This window comes from Herpailurus yagouaroundi, unplaced genomic scaffold (assembly GCF_014898765.1).
Source record: "Herpailurus yagouaroundi ecotype Mexico unplaced genomic scaffold, PumYag 141, whole genome shotgun sequence".
Lineage (NCBI taxonomy): Eukaryota > Metazoa > Chordata > Mammalia > Carnivora > Felidae > Herpailurus > Herpailurus yagouaroundi.
The window spans coordinates 17122170-17139842 of NW_024412396.1; the positions used below are offsets into that span (position 1 = coordinate 17122170).

Genomic DNA, 17673 nt, shown 5'->3' on the forward strand with positions numbered 1-17673 from the left:
GAACCAGATGGTTAACCAAGTGAGCCACCCAGGCATCCCCAGCAATTTTCAAGTATACAGTATTGTTAACTATAGTCACCATGTTATACATTACATCCCTAGAACTTATTCATCTTATAACAAGATTATACCCTTTGACCACATTTACCCTCATTTATTTTCTTAGGTTAAATTTATAGAAATGGAATTGCCACATTAAAGGATATCCGTGTTTTAAATTGATGTACTTTTATTTTTTTTTTAATGTTTATTTATTTTTGCGAGAGAGAGACAGCACAAGAAGGGGAGGGGCAGAGAAAGGGAGACACAGAATCTGAAGCAGGCTCCAGGCTCTGAGCTGTCAGCACAGAGCCCGATGCAGGGCTCAAACACAGGAACTGGGAGATCATGACCTGAGCCAAAGTTGGACACTTAACTAAGCCACCCAGATGCCCCATTGATGTGCTCTTTTAAAGGGCAGATATGCACTTACAGCAAATATGATATGCACTATATTTTCCCCTATTTTAACATTTTAATAGTGTTTTCTGCCATGCAAATAGTTTTTAAAATTTTTGTCAACAGTTCTGTCTGCAGTAAAAAAATTAAAACACATTAACATGAAATCTACCTTCTTAAATTTTTGTTTACAGTATTGTTAACTATATGCACATTGTCAATACAGATCTTAGAACTTTTTCATCTTGCATAAAACAAACCCTATACTCCTTGAACAACTCCTAATTTCTCTTTCCCCAGCCCTGTCAACATGCTACTTTCTGCCTCTATGAATTTGACCACTTTGGGTACCTCATAAAAGTGATAACCTTTTTTTTTTTTTTTTTTTTTTTTTGGTCATTCTGTGACTGGCTTATTTCACTTAAGCATGTCCTTAAGGTTCATCCATGCTGGCATATGACAGGACTTTCTCCTTTTGGTTAAGGTTGAATGGTATTTCACTGAATGTATATACCATATTTTCTTTATCCATTCATCAGTTAAAGGGCAAGTTGTTTCTACCTCTTGGCTATTGTGAATAACACAAGAGACAGGAGAGTTCAAATCTCTCTTCAAGTTCTTGATTTCAATCTTCTGAATAGTCACAAGCAGGATTGCTGCATCATACAGCAGTTCCAGTTTTAGTTGTTAACGGAAATTCCATAGTATTTTCCATAGGAGTTATATCATTTTACATTCCCACTAACAGGGCACAAGGGTTCTAAATTCTCCACATCCTTGCAAAAAAATTTTTTTTGGATAATGCCATCCTAAAAGGTGTGAGGTGATATTACGGTTTCAATTGGCACCGGTGATTACTGATACTGAGCATCTCTTCATATACGTGTTGGCCATTTGTGTATCTTCTTTGGAGAAATATGTTTACGTCCTTTGTCCATTTTTTAATTGGGTTAGTTTTTTGCTATTGAGCTGTAAGAGTTCCTTATATATTTTAGGTATTAACCCCTATAGACACATGGTTTGCAAATACTTTTCCCATTCGGTAGGCTACCTTTTCACTCTGTTTCCTTTATGTATAGCAGCTTTTAAATTTGATGTTGTGCCATTTGTCTGTTTTTGCTTTTGTTGCTTGTTTTTGGTGTCAAATCCAAGAAAATATTGCCGAGACCAACATTATGAAGCTTTTCCTCTGTTCTACGAGTTTTTTGGTTTCAGGTCCTAAGTATCAGTCTATAATCCACTTTGAGTAAATTTTTATGTATGGTATAAAGGATTCAATTTCATTTTCTTGCATGTGGATATCCAATTTTCCTAACAGCATTTGAAGAGGTTATTAATTTTTTTACTATTTTCCTTTATAACACTGTACATTTTTTGAAAAGTCCTTCTCTACTACAAGATGATAAAACTAATATCTTCTTTAGTACTTTATGGTTTTATCATTTTACATGTAAACCTTTAAGTTCTTCTCTTCCCTCCCTTCCTGAGAGAAAAAGAAATTCAATTCTCCTATATTGTTTTTTGTATAAACTAACTCTCTCCTTGCCTCAGCTAGAAGAGACTTCTTTTTGACTACAAGTAACAAAATACAGAAGCAAAAGTGGATTGAACAATATAAGGAATTTATTATCCCATGTAACAAAAAGTCCAAAGGTAAAGCAGTTCCAGGATTGGTTAATTCAGAAGCACAATAAAGGTGCTTCCTATTGATGCATCCTGCTATCCTCAATGTGATGACTTTCATCTTCACACTTGTCTTCTCTCGGTTATCAGATGGAAGAGGAGATGATAGACACACTAGATGAGCACTGACCCAACCCACTGAATAGACATTGTCCAATGAATATTGGTGTGACTAAGCCAATTATCCACCCCTCTGCTCTTGGGAAATAGTAATTAGGGAATAAAAATAAGGATGTTAGAACCTTCACCAGTCCTTCCACACATGGGGAAAAAAGGTGAAAGTCAAAACTGTAACAGGAGTTAAGTATAAAATTCCTTCCTAAAATGCCTAATAGTCTTTGGCCCTGGAGTCATTGAATTCACATTTAAACTAATCTATATTACACTTTAATTACGTTAATGGAGTTCTCAAGGACTGAATTCTATTAAAGTAAAATTAAGGACTAAATTCGGTTAAAGTAAAATGAACTTTTTTGCAATTTAGGCGGTTAGATACAGTATATATATGTATCACACACATAATACGCAATGTATATAATAAAATTTTCATAGGCATAAAAATTCTTAATAGAAATAAATTATAATAAAATAAAAAATGTTTAATTTAGTGTACTGTTTGCTTTTCTTAAATACTAAAATAAATTCATAAAGCAAAACTGAAATGTGCTCATTTTTACAGAAATGATTCTGATTGATACATACTTTTTTAAATTAAAAAAAAGTTCATAATGTTTTATTTATATTTTTGAGAGAGAGAAAGAGAGCATGTGTGCATGTGCTAGTGGGGGAGGGGCAGAGAGAGAGGGAGACACAGAAGCTGAAGCAGGCTCCAGGCTCCGAGCTGTGAGCACAGAGCCTAACGCAGGGCTTAACCTCATGAACCACGAGATCATGACCTGAGCCAAAGTCAGACACTTAACCAACTGAGCCAACCAAGCACCCCTGATGCATACTTTTCTTAATGCTAATTTATCAAACCCTGAGTTTTGCTTTTCTATCTGTGGTTAAATACATACCAGTCTGAGCAAATATGAATGTTTAAAATAAGGGTTCTAAATCTTGGGGTTTAGTTGTTTGAAATCAGGTTTTCATTCTGAATAGTTTTAGTAAAATCTATGTTATGGTAGAATGTGTCTTTATCTGCTTTAACTTGGTCTGTGTTAAATTAATAAAATACAATCTTACTCCTGGTTAAGAGTGCATCTTTCATTACATAAATTAGCAAATAGCTTATATCAATACAAATGTCCAACTACTTGAAATACTTTATACACGAATAATTTATCTCTTTACACTGTTGAAGCCTTGCCTTGCATTTCAGTATGTTTTAGAGCTTCTGTATCATCACCTGAAATTTACCTAAAAAAAGAAAAATGAAAAATCATTCCTTGACTTAGGTACAAAGAAAACAAGCTTAAACATCAATTTTCTGTTCTATTACAAAGTAGTTTCAATGGAGAAACCTGCTATGTCAAACAACTTTTCACACTTTTCACAATACTCAACAAAGCAAATTTCATTTTTATGAGGTGATTATTTGTTTTGTGAATAGATAGGTGTCTGCTTCTCCTCTTTGTGATTCCTACCTTTTGGGTATTTCACTGCTAATTATCATTGTGAATAAAAAGGAAATACAATGATGCTCAAGTCAATTTTATTCTTGGTTGGTAGCTCTGGTGAAAATATCTTTGGAAAGGAGTTTAGCAGTAAAAGACTAGTTGGCTTTATATAGCTTTATATATAATAGACGTACTCTAGAAAACTTCAGTGTTTATTTTTGAGACAGAGAGAGAGAGAAAGAGAGAGAGCATGAGCGGGGGAGGGGCAGAGAGACAGGGACAGAGGACCCACGCTGACAGCAGAGAGCCCGATGTAGGGCTTGAACTCACGAATCACGAGATCATGACCTGAGCCGAAGTCGGACGCTTAACCGACTGAGCCACCCAGGTGCCCCTAGAAAACTTTTTAAAAAAGACATTTTCAATGGTATAGGGCAATTTGCTATCTTAAAAGAATAATGCAGAAATTTTTTCTTTAAAAGTTAAGAATCACCACTTAAGCTGTCTTATAAATTTGGACTACTTTAGCCTACTTTCTTAAATTGTTACCATTATAAATTTTAAACTCTTTGAATATGAATATAGGGATGCTACATATTACTACATTAAATGTTAAAATTGGTAAAAGTAAAACAAAATGGTTTTAGCATTTTAAATTTCCTCTAAGTTAACTCTAAGTTAACAAAAACAAACAAACAAAAACCACCAGACTTGAAAAATAATCACTAAAAATAATCACATTTTTAAGAAATGTGAATTCAACTTACAGGCAGGCATTGAAGACACTTCAGCTGTTACAATACTTTTTATCCCCAAGTTTGATAAGCCACCTCTGATTAAGCCACAGGTAAATGCCAAATACTGAAAGGAAGAAAAATGTAAAGAATATTAAGGAATTACTAAGAAAGCAATGCTATTGATAAATATGACATTGAGTCAAGCCTTCCTATTAATAAGTCATTGCTGTTTAAAAAAAGGTAGTGGAAGAATTTTTTAAGTTATTGAAAATTATGATTGTTAAAACAAGTTCCCAGCTTCCTGGCAACTAAACCATGGACACGTGACTTGGGTGCTCCAGTCACAGACTCTGAATCTAGAATGAGTGAAAAAACAACCTGGAAACAGGTTAGAATTAGTTCTAGAGGCAGCAAACGTGGTTTGTGTCTGTTAGTGCAAAGGACTCTAACTAGACCCTGCCTGAGGAGTGACTTGGGCTGTCTTTCTGGCTGCCCTAACCTTCTACAGTTCTTGCCTGCTTTCTGAGCTTTCTCATCAATTCTCTATGTTTTTTCCCCCTATTCAATCAGAGTTGGTGTCTGCTTTCTACAACCAAGAATCTTGATTTGTTCAAGACTTACAGCCAATCTGCCATAACACAGAATTATCCCATTCCGAATCTCAACAGTACCAATGTGGGAAACCCTGTCATATGGAAACAAAAAAAAAGGAATGGGGCTGAGCTACAGCACAGAAAGCCAGATAAGAACAGGAACCAAAAAATAAATTATCCAAGGAATTTTTGATTATGCACATGTTTCTACTGCATGACAGCCAATAACACAATATATCTATGAATAATATAGATGTTATAATTACATAAATGGGTACTGATCAGTAATTAAATCTGGAGTCATGAAATTTTGACCTGGAAAGGACTTTAGAGATTGTTAATAATATAGGTACTATTATAACCAACTTTATTAATGTGGGAATTAAGGTCCAAAGGGGGTTATATAACTTATCCAATGTCACAAAACTGTAAATTGCATAGTTTAAAATTTAGATTTATTTGGTTCCAATTCCATGCTCTTTCCACTATAACTATAATGCTTTTGTTAGATAATTTATATACAGATAAATGTTTACAGATAAATAATAGCTCATACTGCCCCAGATATTTTAATCATCTCAAAAGAACCCTTACATTAAACTTGTCAGCTTTAATATATCTGCTGATCTACTTATTGATTCCTACCTGAGATTGAAAAACAAAAACTAGACAAAACACAGAAACACAGATATACTTAACACAAAAAACGTATTCTTAGAAACACGTTAGTAACAGGGAAAAGTTTTTGTTTTAAGTTTATTTATTTATTTTGAGAGAGAGTGCACATGCAGGTGCGAGCAGGGGAGGGCAGAGAGAGCGAGAGAGAGAGAATCCTAAGCTAGCTCCGCACCGACAGCACGAAGCCCGATGCAGGGCTCAATCTCATGAACTGCGAGATCATGACCTGAGCCAAAATCAAGAGTCAGATGCTTAACCAAACTGAGCCACCCCAGGCGCCCCTCAAAAAATTTTTAATTAGCTAAAGGATATTATACATATAAACTCAGGTGAGTAGTTTTGCACAGTTAATACCTGTTTTATAAGTTTGACTATCTTTTCTGATACACCTATGCTAAATTCAAGAATCTAACATTAATCTACATTTCAATGGCATTTTGTTATAGTGTTTCATTAGTCATCATAAGCCTACTCAGCTATTGGTTAATACAGATTATTTTAGTATGATGAACACCTGTCTCCTATTTCACAGAAAAGCACTTAAACAAGAAAAACAACAACTTTAAAACCTATTTTAAATTCAAAACTCTGTTGTGGTTGACATCATACTCTTCCCTATGAAAATCCCAATCTTCTATTCCAATAAATACCTTAGATGCATGTTCTAAATACTGTTTTCCTGCAGACATCTGAGTAAGCAGACGAAATTTGTTGTCCTGAAGTACATAGATGCCCTGTTTCAAAAACAGAAAAAACATCCAGAGTCAATGTATGCTGTAGTCCTTAAAAATTTTCTCCTCACAACAATTAAGAGTTTTTAAGTTATTAAAACTCTCCTTTCCATTGGTCAAATTTCTTTAAATGAAAGAGTTTTGCAGTGTGTAGGCTGAAGAATTGTTGAGAACTTTATAAAGCTAATATTTATTGAAAGATTTAAGATACTATAGATACAAAGATGCAAAAGATAGTTCCTACCCTTAAAGAACTCAAAGGAATCAGAAATACATGTCCAGGTGGAATTAACAGTTATATATTATTCGCTCATATCTAGAAAGCCAATAACCAAATTCACTTCCTCTCATTAGCATTTCAATACTTACAAGGTAACAGTAATATTGTTATATAAAAAAATGAAAAGTACTGGTAACTACTAGATACATTATTTTCATTTTCTAATATTTAATCAAAATGCCAAATCCACTCTAAAATATTTCCTTGAGTTTTATAAATCTATTTAAATGCATAATTTTCCATGCAATTTATTAAATTTTATCTATTATATTTTTTTTCTTAAAATTTTTTTAATATTTACTTATTTTTGAGAGAGACAGAGTGTGAGTCAGGGAGGGACATAGAGAGAGAGAGAGAGAGAGAGAGAAGGAGGGAGGAAGAGGGATAGGGAGAGAGACACACAGAATCCGAAGCAGACTCCAGGCTCTGAGATGTCAGCACAGAGCCTGATGTGGGGCTCGAACTCACAAACTGTGAGATCATGACCCGAACTAAAGTCGGAGCTTAACCGACTGAGCCACCCAGGTGCTCCAATCTATTAAATTTTATTTAACAAATTATTTTAATAGAAAAATGACCAACAATGCAACAAATAATGCAAGAATTACTTAAATATGCTCTACAAATTAGACATCAGAAATTACTCTAAAGACAAACATGATATATTTGTGGTTCTACATATAATCACCATTAAGTAATGATAACTAAGGAACCAAATCCTAAAACCTTTATCATTCTGACATTCTGCTACTTTTTTTTTTTTTTTAATTTTTTTTTCAACGTTTATTTATTTTTGGGACAGAGAGAGACAGAGTATGAACGGGGGAGGGGCAGAGAGAGAGGGAGACACAGAATTGGAAACAGGCTCCAGGCTCTGAGCCATCAGCCCAGAGCCCGACACGGGGCTCGAACTCACGGACCGCGAGATCGTGACCTGGCTGAAGTCGGACGCTTAACCGACTGCGCCACCCAGGCGCCCCTCATTCTGCTACTTTTTAAAACTTAAGATAACGTTTTTATTTGGGGGAAAGAAACAGCTATCATTACTGATAACTATCTATTTGTTCTTATACACTGTATCCTATTAGGGAAAAACAATCATGATGTATTAATAACATGTAAGAGAAACATTTCAAAGTTGACTAGAAATTATTTTAAGTTTTATATAATAAATAACTAAAATAGGACATTTATATTAAGTCAAAGGACTTTAAAAAATAGGCCTTAATTTGCCTAAATACCTGATGATTTGTCCTTAGATTGTCGATTTGTTTCTTGAATACTGTAGTCCAAAAATCTTTACAAATGAACTTCATGATATCTAATTCATCCTTGAACCTGGCAGTATCTTTTGTAAACCTAAAAAGATCAACTAAAAGTAATCAGTATTTTTCCTCCAAAGAAAGCAGGAGGGTCACATTATTCACTAATTTTGAAATGCCAGAACAGCACTGAACATTTATTGATGGTCACAAAGTGATAAGCACCAAGCAAAGGAGATCTCATCTCAATTTACATTCTGTTATGCAATTACAGTATGAAAATTAGTCTAATAGCAAGCTGCAATTTTAAGTAACATTAATTCTAGCACATTAAAAAAAAAAAGCTGGGCATAATCACGGTATTGTTATACAAAATATAACCAGAGTTCAGCTATTCAAATAATGAGAAAGGAATAAGACCTTAAGACTGGATCTATAAATTGAAAAATTAGTACATACATTAACATAGACTCTAAAGAATTTCCATCCCTTGCATTTAAACAAAAATCCATTTAGGTTAAAGAACCTACTAGACCTTAAGTAAAAAAGGCAGCAAGATTTTATTATTTATTTTAATAAGCTTTTAAAAAATGCTTATTTATTTTTGAGAGTGCAAGCAAGGAAGGGGCAGAGAGAGAGGGAGACAGAGAATCCCAAGCAGGCTCCAAGATATCAGCCCCGCACCCAACGCTGTCAGCCTAGCACCAACATGGGGCTTGAACCCACAAACTGTGAAATCATGACCTGAGCCAAAATCAAGAGTCGGACACTCAACCAACTGAGCCACCCAGGCACCCCAAAAATGCAACAAGATTTTAGATAGTACACCAAAGTTTTTAGGAAAAAAGTCTAAAATACAAATATATATTTTCTTCTGATATTAAAAGTTTTAACCGAGTTAAAATGGCATCAGAACTAAAGAGAAATTTCAATCTGTGAGTTAAAGAACACAGGATAAATAAAATTTAGAAATTAAAATTAAAGTACTTCAAATTTTATGCAATCTTTTGAAATGGATCATCTTTGTTTATAACCTACCTGGAAGAAAATTTTCAAATCCATACTGCTCACCTTTCTATCAATCCTTGTCCCACTCGAAACCCCATGTTTTCCAGCTTAGTAATACAGCGTCCATTTTCCTATTTTAAAAAATAATTGTTTTGAATATTTTTAGAATACCAAAATATCAGTATTCAAAAATTGTTTTAAGATGTTGACTAAAAATATAAAAGTACTTATACTTTTTTTACTAAAATATTCTAAGAAAAAGTGAATTATAAGTTATATTTCAATTATCTTAGTACTAATCATTTCATAAGGCAATAAGGTAAACAGGGAACTGTTACTACTTCTCAGAAACGCCAAAGCCTCTGCCTAATTACTCCCTCTACACATTTTTTTTCCATTTTCAACTATTCTTCTCTCCTCAGTTATAGAAATGAAGTCAAAGTATCACCTTTCCACCAGTCACTCCCTTTGGGCAGTCATTAAATTCTATTGTTCCTGGCTTCAAAATGTCTCTTAGAGTCATCCAAGCTTTCCAGTCCTCAATGTGTCTTAGTTGATGATCCCACCATCCTATGTCAGAAATCATGCAATTGCTTTGTTTTTTCTTTGACAATCTCATCCAGTCTTCAGACTGTAAATACTACCGCTATGCTGAAGACTCTCAAAATCCTCTGGATCGTCTACAAAGTTCTCTACAATCCAGATTTCTCTACCCCTCAGGTCTCAACTTTCTACTTTTCTTCACTCACATGGGCTCTAGCTACAGTGTTCTTACTGTCCTTGAATATGCCAGGCATGCTCCCACCTCAGGGTTCCTGCATGGGCAACTCTTCTTCCAGATAGCCACATGACCAATTCCCTTGCTTCAAGTCTTCACTCACATGTCACCATCTCATGAGGTCCATCCCCACCCCCCCGCCCTGCCCTGCTTTTTCAGGTATACAATATAATCATTCAACAATTCTAATAGATTACTCAGTGCTCACCACAATAAATATATTCTTAATCATCCTTATCTATTTCACCCATCCTCCCACCCACCCACATCAGTGAGGCTCTTTTTTACTATCTTCTTTAAAACTAAATTATTCCCCTTTGGAAATTCTCTATTCTGATGATTCTCAAAGCATGCCCCAAAACCAGCAACATTAGCATCAAAAGCTGCAAATTCTGAAACCCAGTGTAATCTGTGTTTTAAAAAGCCTCTAAAAGTAGGGTGCCTGGCTGGCTCAGTGGGTAGAGCATATGACTCTTGATCTCAGGGTTGTGAGTTCCAGCCCCACGTAGGTGATAACTGATGCCCTATCCCATTTCTCCGCTTAACTTGTCTCCACAGAACTTCTTTCATCATTTAACATACTATATACCTTACTAATTTCACATTGTCCATGTCCCTCTATCCCCACCCTCTGCTAGAATACAGCTCCAAGGTGGCATGGATATTTATATAATGGAGCCTGTTTCCACTTCTTAGTGGAAGTGGAAACTTCCATAGGCCTCATTATTTGCTCAACTTTTTTTTTTTTTTAATTTTTTTTTTCCACGTTTTATTTATTTTTGGGACAGAGAGAGACAGAGCATGAACGGGGGAGGGGCAGAGAGAGAGGGAGACACAGAATCGGAAACAGGCTCCAGGCTCTGAGCCATCAGCCCAGAGCCCGACGCGGGGCTCGAACTCACGGACCGCGAGATCGTGACCTGGCTGAAGTCGGACGCTTAACCGACTGCGCCACCCAGGCGCCCCTGCTCAACTTTTTTTAAGGAACCATGTATTCTACTAATGAGGTTGTGACAACTAAATCTGTACTTTTATAGTACAGACTTCATGGGACAGAGCCATCTAGAGGTCCCACAGTTTCCTCAAATAAGGCATATTCAAAATGATATTATTTTAATGTCCTCATCCTGTGCTGCCTCTAAAATTCCTTAACTTCATTAAAAGAACCACTATTCATCTAGTTACCCCAACCAGAAAACTGCCATTTACTTTACCTCTTTATTCCCAACCTTCCACATGCACTGCAGTCCTATGAAGCCTATTATCTACATGCTTTCAAAATCCATCTCTCTCTATCCTTACTACTTAAGTTAGCCCTTCTCTTTTCCCTACTGGTTTCCGGTTAATGCCTTCCAAATTACCTCTTTGTCTCTAGTTTTTTCTTCCTTTGATTTACCTCCTATATTTCTGATATAGACTTTCTAAAAATAAATCAGGTTATTTCTCTACTGAACCTTTTAACACCCTCTCCTCTTTCTTCAAAATAAAGTTCAACTCCTTAGCATGTCATTATGTGCCTTTCCTTAAATGATCCTGGTTAGTTAACCAGATTTACTAACAGCCATATATCCACAAACATCTCTCCTTCTTCCACTCTGAAATTTCTGCAGCAACTCCAGAGTTCCATGCGCATCCACTCCTTAGCACATGCTGTTCCACAGACTATACACCCTTTAAATTCAGTTCAAGTATCACATTCTCCCAAAAGCCTTCCTTGACACTCCTTTGGGTCCTATGCTGTCATAATGCTCTGCACACAAATATACTATCACAGTCATTCGTTTTTCTGTTATTCTCCAACTCATTTCAAAACATGTTCAGGTGAGAACAAACAAGCATGCTCAGGTAGAATAAGTAACCCATAAGTTTTGTGGAACAATACGTTTTTTGTAGAATCACCCAAGAGTATGTTGATTAGCAGGAACTATGTTTATGTAGACATTCTCAAATACTATGATCACATAAGCTTTTGAATTATGCCCTAGTAAATACCTCCTGATTTTGCTACTTGTTCATTCACTTTGGCATCTGTGAATGCTCACTAGTGGGTACCAAACTTTTAAAGAAAATTAAACTTGAGAATATTTTATTCTCTATTAACCTTTTAAAAAATCTATTCTCCATAAATTGGTAAATGTCCAATTACGCCATTTTTAAAAATTTAATTCCTCTCCAAGCATAGTTTGAAAATCATTGATTTGAAGGCTAAAAACTACTGGTTCTTTCCTTTATTTCACTTCAAAGTTTATTTATTTTATTTATTTAAGCAATCTCTACACCTAATGTGGGGCTCAAACCCACAACCCGGAGATCAAAAGCCATGTGCTCCACCAACTGAGCCAGTCAGGCACCCCCCTTTATTTCACTTCAGAATTTAATGACTTCATCTCTGAAAAGGTATATAAAAATTACAGCTTAATGTCAGGATTACGTGTCTTTCTTTTACATTTATTATGAATAATTTGAAATACACTCAAAGTAGAGACACTAACAAAATGAACCGTCATACACCTAGATTCCAACATGGATTCTAGTCTTCACAGCCACCTAATTTTTTTTTTTTTTTTTTTTAACCAGGCTCCAAGCCCAAGTTTGAACTCAGGACCTTGAGATTAGGAATCACATACTGTATGGACTGAGCTAGCCAGGCACCTATGCTACGTAACTTTTAAAAATCCTTTTGGCTTATATGTACTTTCAATTCCTTAGTGTAAACAAAGTGCAATAAGAAAAGAAAGGTATTATTAGTTTATTCATTTATTTTTAAAGTAGTTTGTGTATTTGCTTATTTATTAATTTATTTTTAAAGTAGTTTGTTTATTTATTTGTTTATTTATTTATTTATTTATTTATTTATTTATTTATTTATTTATTTATTTATGTGTTTAGCTTCATGCTCAGCACAGATCCACAGGGCTTGAACTCATGACCCAAGATTTTGTTTTAATGTTATTTTACTTATTTATTTATATACTTATTTTATTTCATTTTTTGAGAGAGAGAGAATGCATGAGCAGAAGAGAGGAGCAGAGGGAGACAGAGAAAATCCCAGGCAGGCTCCACGCTGAGCTTTCACTCCTATACTTAACTGAGTCCTTGAGATTCTACCTCCTATTTTACAAACCATTCTCTCTTCTTCTGTCTTAATTCAGATCTTCATCATCTCCTGCCTGGACCCCTGAATTAACAACTCTTCTCACTACAAACATCCTCTCTCTCTAACCTAAACACGGGATTATCTTCCTAAAATGCAAATGGACCATGTCTTTCCCCTCTTTAAAAATTCTCCACGGAGAAGGTCAAATTCTTTAATCATACAGGACTCCTTCCAGCTTCAGCTTTCAACACTTCTCACTCTCCAATCATTCAATTTAGTCACAGTGAAATATTTAAGCATAAATACTCCACACTCTTTCATACATCTGTGCCTTTACTTTTGCCCACTTTCCACCCATCTTTATCAACAGCATTATACAAAGAGCTTCTGACTTGAGCATGACTTAGGAATATCTCATTTTTAATAATCATTACAACCCCATGATTCTATTCCTAATTACTACCCAATACATTAATTATTCATTGAACCCCTATTCCCCAGTAACTATGATCTTATCTAGCACAGTGTCAGGCTCACAATACACCTGATAAATATTTTCTGAATGAATCAGTGAATGAATGAGGATTCCCACATATTAGAGGTAACCTCCAGGAAAATGGAGTCACTGTTTCGTTCATTACTATACTCCCAACACACAAAACCACCTCTGACACATAAGGGCACTAGATAACATTTTTTAAAATTAAATTTGTTTCCTAATTATAGTAACGCCTGCAAATTTTCTTTTAATCTTGAATCTCATTTGCCTTCTGTCTTCGAGAAGCGTGAATACTGAGGGTTACGGAGGGGGATAGGGGTTGATTCTCAAGTATGTCCAGTGGTAGTGCTGGAAGTGACAGAACTAAGTAGGGGTGCCAAAATCAGCGTTGCAATGAACCCTGCCATAAATCATGGCAGCAACAAGGCTAAAAGTAAGAAATTTTGTGACCTGCAGGAATCAGATATGGGCCTGGACCCAAAAAAAGTGTCAAACAGAAAATGCGAAAGAGAAGAGGATTAAAGACTGAAGACAGCTCACAGGTTCTAGTCTTAGGATACTTGGAGGTGGACCAGTTTGTCTACACTTCGGGAGGTTTTGGGTGGCGATAGGACAGGGATTGAAGTCAAGAACTGAGAAGAAACAAAAAGTGTCACCGCGAAAGGACCTCAAGGGCCTGTGGGAGAACTCACCACCTCCCCCTGCTCCGCGGACTTGTACACTCCAGAAACCATCTCGTTATGTAGAAGCAAAAACAACGCCTCGTCCGCCATTTCCTGCTTATTCTTCCAAGCGCAGAGTTTAGGCTCCCGTTTCGGCCGGGCTCAAGGGTTCCGGCTAGCGCCTGAGCGATTTGCACTGTGGCGCCGCAGCTCCTTCAGTCCACAGCCGGTCCCTGGTTGCTAGGAGACCAGGAATTCGCTCCGTTTCCCCAAGGCTGCTACAAGAGTGAGGCCGGTACCGGGGCGAGCCCACCCCAAGGCCAACAAGCCCTCAGGCCCAAAGACGGAATCTGACAGCAGCCGGAACCAAACGGAGTCAGCGGAGACCCTATCCGGCCCCTGGGCGGGGGGCGAAAACCAACTTCCGGTCCCCTCTACCCCGGCATTCCGCCAGCTCTATGATCACAGAGTTCCTTTTCCGTGCTGAACTCCTCGCGTCCCCATAGGGTAAAGGTTCCTCCTCCAGACGATATCGGAGGCGGGGGAGAGAGGGAGCAGCATAAAATAAAACAAAAGGAGCTCCCGCTGCCGTCCGTGTGTTACCTCGCTATGTGTTAGAACTGACAATTAGCTTCATCAAAAGCTTTTATTTTTGCCACATGTTCAATAGGGAGAAAAGTTGTAAAAAAAAAAAAAATGAATAAATCATTTTTTCAGGCTACAAAGTTTAGATATATTGAGAAATTAGCCCAATCCATTGTGGATTAAGCCTGGGTATGCACAAAGATTTGGAGTCATTATGGCCACAAGGAAGTTTACTGGGAGTGGGGTATAAGGGTCAAACGGGATGAAGTAAGCAAAGAACAGGACGTACTTGAAACAAAATACAGGGGCACCTGGGTGGCTCAGTTGGCTAGTGGGGCTTCAGCTCAGGTCATGATCTTGTGGTTCCAGACTCTGTACCGGACAGCTCAGAGCCAGGAGCCTGCTTCTGATTCTGTGTCTCTCTCCTGTCCCTCCTCAGCTTATGCTCTCTGTCTCTCTCTCAAAAGAAATAAAAATTTAAAAAAGAAGAGAAGAAGGAAGAAGAAAAAAAAAGCAACTTCACTGTGAGAAGTAGTTCATAAGAATCTACGGCAGATGTGGGATTTAACTACTACACAGATGCAAATACATAGCTAGATCATGTGCACCTCTTAAATTTTGGCAAATTCTGGCTTAAAAGTGTTGCTTAGCCTGTGATTGTTTATTTACTTAGTAATTCACAAGGAAGATTTTTTCCCCCAATTAATGTTTCCCCCAAATTAACATACTGAGTTTTCTCAAGTTGTTAACAAGAACCTCTCAATTCTCCATATTCTTCCACAGATATTTAAGATCATGTTCCATAATTAGAATTATGGCAGCTTTTTTCTTTCTTTCTTTCTTTTTTTTTTTAAGTAGTCTTTCTGCCCAGTCCAAAGCCCAGCACAGGGCTTGAACTCAAGACCCTGAGATCAAGACCTGAGCTGAGATCAAGTCAGAAGCCTAACTGACTGAGCGACCCAGGTGCCCCTGGATCAGTTTTTAGAGCATCACATAAAAATTCCACCTAAGCCTTTGAAAACACTGTTAGAAAGAAAACCACAGGCCCAAAATGGAGTCATTTATGTTAGGCCCCTCACCAAACTGGAGCTTACCTCCACCAGAAATGTAGTCTTAACTGGTCAGTTACGAATATTTCTGGCTGGCACCAATAAGGTAATCTGTCACAGAGGCCCTCTCTAACCCCCAAAGATAGATGTAGTAAGCCACTTTATAAGCCCTTTTGTCCCCAAAGGAAGGTGACCTCACCTCAAATAATCCTTTTTTTGTTTATGACTTGCTTGTCCTACCTCTAAAAATCTTTCTCTTTTTGTAGCCTTTTGGAGCTCCCCCTCTGCTTGCCAGATGGGATGCTGCCCAATTCATGAATCAATTAATAAAGCTAATTAGATGTTTAAAATTTATTGTTTAGTTTTTGTTATTTAACAATAGTAGTGAATTTCGAAGATTATTTTGCAACCATAATCTTACTTTTTCCAGCACTAATATTTCCATATATGAAATCAGGTCTCTTATGTCCTGACTGCATTCTCCCTTCATCACCACCATCAATTGTTGAATTGTCTAGAATCCTAGTAATAGGTCCTATGGAAGTAGGAACAGATCCTATGTTTTTGGTTGCCTCTAAAAGCATTTTCTCATGGGGGCACCTGGGTGTCTCAGTCAGTTGAGCATCCGACTTCAGCTCAAGTCACAATCTCTCAGGGCTCTTGAGTTTGAGCCCCACATTGGGCTCTCTGCTGTCAGTATAGAGCTTGTTCCAGTTACTCTCCCCCCTCCACTCTGTCCCTTCCCCGCTTGCACTCTCCCAAAAAATATTTAAAAAATAAAATAAAAGCATTTTCCCATGTAAACATTGTTACATTTGGTGGTTAGGATCTACTATTACCACAATCTTATGCTTCATGTTCAATCTATTACACAGCCTTGTAGTAAGGATCATTGGAGACTAAGTACGTTTACAATCATAATTAATTTCTTATTTATCAACCCTTATCCCATTTACCCAGTTTTACTTTTTTTTCCTATAGCACTTGTCCATTTCTAACATGTTTTGTAATTTACTTATGTTTATTGTCTGTCTCCAAGCTCCTTGAAGACAAAGATCTTTTTGCACACTATGAAAGTACCTAGAAAAGTGCCTGGCACATAGTAAGTGCTCAGCAAATACTTATTGAATGAGTGAATGAGTTACATGAATGATTTTTGCTCCTTGAAGAGCCTACAAACTCCACAGAAGCAGGAACCACATTGATCTTGTTCTAGGTTTTATCTTCAGAGCCTGGATTACTGGTGATGCTCAATAGGAGCTTTTAAAGAGACGAATTAAAATGGTAACTAGAGTTAAATAGTGTTGTCTAATGCTTGGTGCAAGGTTGATGCCCAGCTAATAGACGATGAGAACCAAGGTAATTTATAACACTGTTTCTTGGGGAAATGTTTTCTGAGCTGTAATTTGTAAATGTATTTCTGGAACAAAACAGTTCTCATGTTGGCTCTGTACACGGAGCAGAACCACGAGCTAGAGGACAGTGTCGTACACACACAACTAACAATACGGCCGCTACTTCAGACCCCATCTTAAACCAGTTGTGTAGGCCGGGTGTAGAGGATACCTGCAGTCTTTTCGTCGGTATTTTCATCTAGTATACCCTTGCGAGGGTCTGATCAGACACTGATTCTCAGCTGGCGTGACCTAGAGATAGTTACAGTATCTACTGATTCAATTTCCTTATCAGTAATAACAGGCAGCTTATTCAAGCTTTTGGTTTGTGAGGGACAAGTTGTGTAAAACGTTTCATTTAGTATCGAACAAAATAATTGTCAGCTATTACGATTAATGATTTTTCATGTTCATTTTTTGCTTCCCTCATTTTGGTTTAATCCAATGAAGGGAGGACTGCGCCACCCCTCCAACTCCTCTCTGGGCATGCGCACCAACAGAATGGCCGCACCCTTTCCTAATCTGATCATTTACTGGGGAGAGGGTTAAATAGACTCGCCTCCATCTCACTGATGTGATTAGGTGGTTAAAACGATACAGAGCACGTCATATCACAGGTTAAAAGGGCTGGAAAACTCTG

At 37.0% G+C, this 17673-nt stretch overlaps 1 protein-coding gene across 2 annotated transcripts; it reads right to left on the minus strand.

The window, feature by feature from the left end:
* Window positions 1-3306: 3306 nt before the first annotated feature.
* On the minus strand, window positions 3307-17614 carry TRAPPC6B (trafficking protein particle complex subunit 6B). Of its 2 annotated transcripts, none has more exons than XM_040477000.1 (6): window positions 17593-17614; window positions 9033-9100; window positions 7941-8058; window positions 6339-6422; window positions 4448-4541; window positions 3307-3480 (listed from the first exon to the last, which is right to left on the minus strand). In XM_040477000.1, exons 1-6 carry the CDS (start codon window positions 17596-17598, stop codon window positions 3449-3451), a joined length of 402 nt encoding a protein of 133 aa, XP_040332934.1. In that variant the 5' UTR covers window positions 17599-17614; the 3' UTR covers window positions 3307-3448. The 2 variants fall into 2 exon arrangements, with proteins under 2 accessions (XP_040332934.1, XP_040332933.1); XM_040476999.1 differs by lacking the exon at window positions 17593-17614 and adding an exon at window positions 14036-14405.
* Between the last annotated feature and the right edge of the window lie 59 nt (window positions 17615-17673).

Bases quoted from the DNA above. Each gene is read 5' to 3' on its own strand.
- TRAPPC6B (XM_040476999.1), bottom strand. From the start codon at position 14,116: ATGGCGGACGAGGCGTTGTTTTTGCTTCTACATAACGAGATGGTTTCT. The intron at 4,542-6,338 runs GTATTTATTGGA...TCTTCCTTTCAG, and splicing joins ATTTAGAACATGCATCTAAG to TATTTGGCATTTACCTGTGG. The intron at 3,481-4,447 runs GTAAGTTGAATT...TTCTTTTTTTAG, and splicing joins AGTGTCTTCAATGCCTGCCT to GTAAATTTCAGGTGATGATA.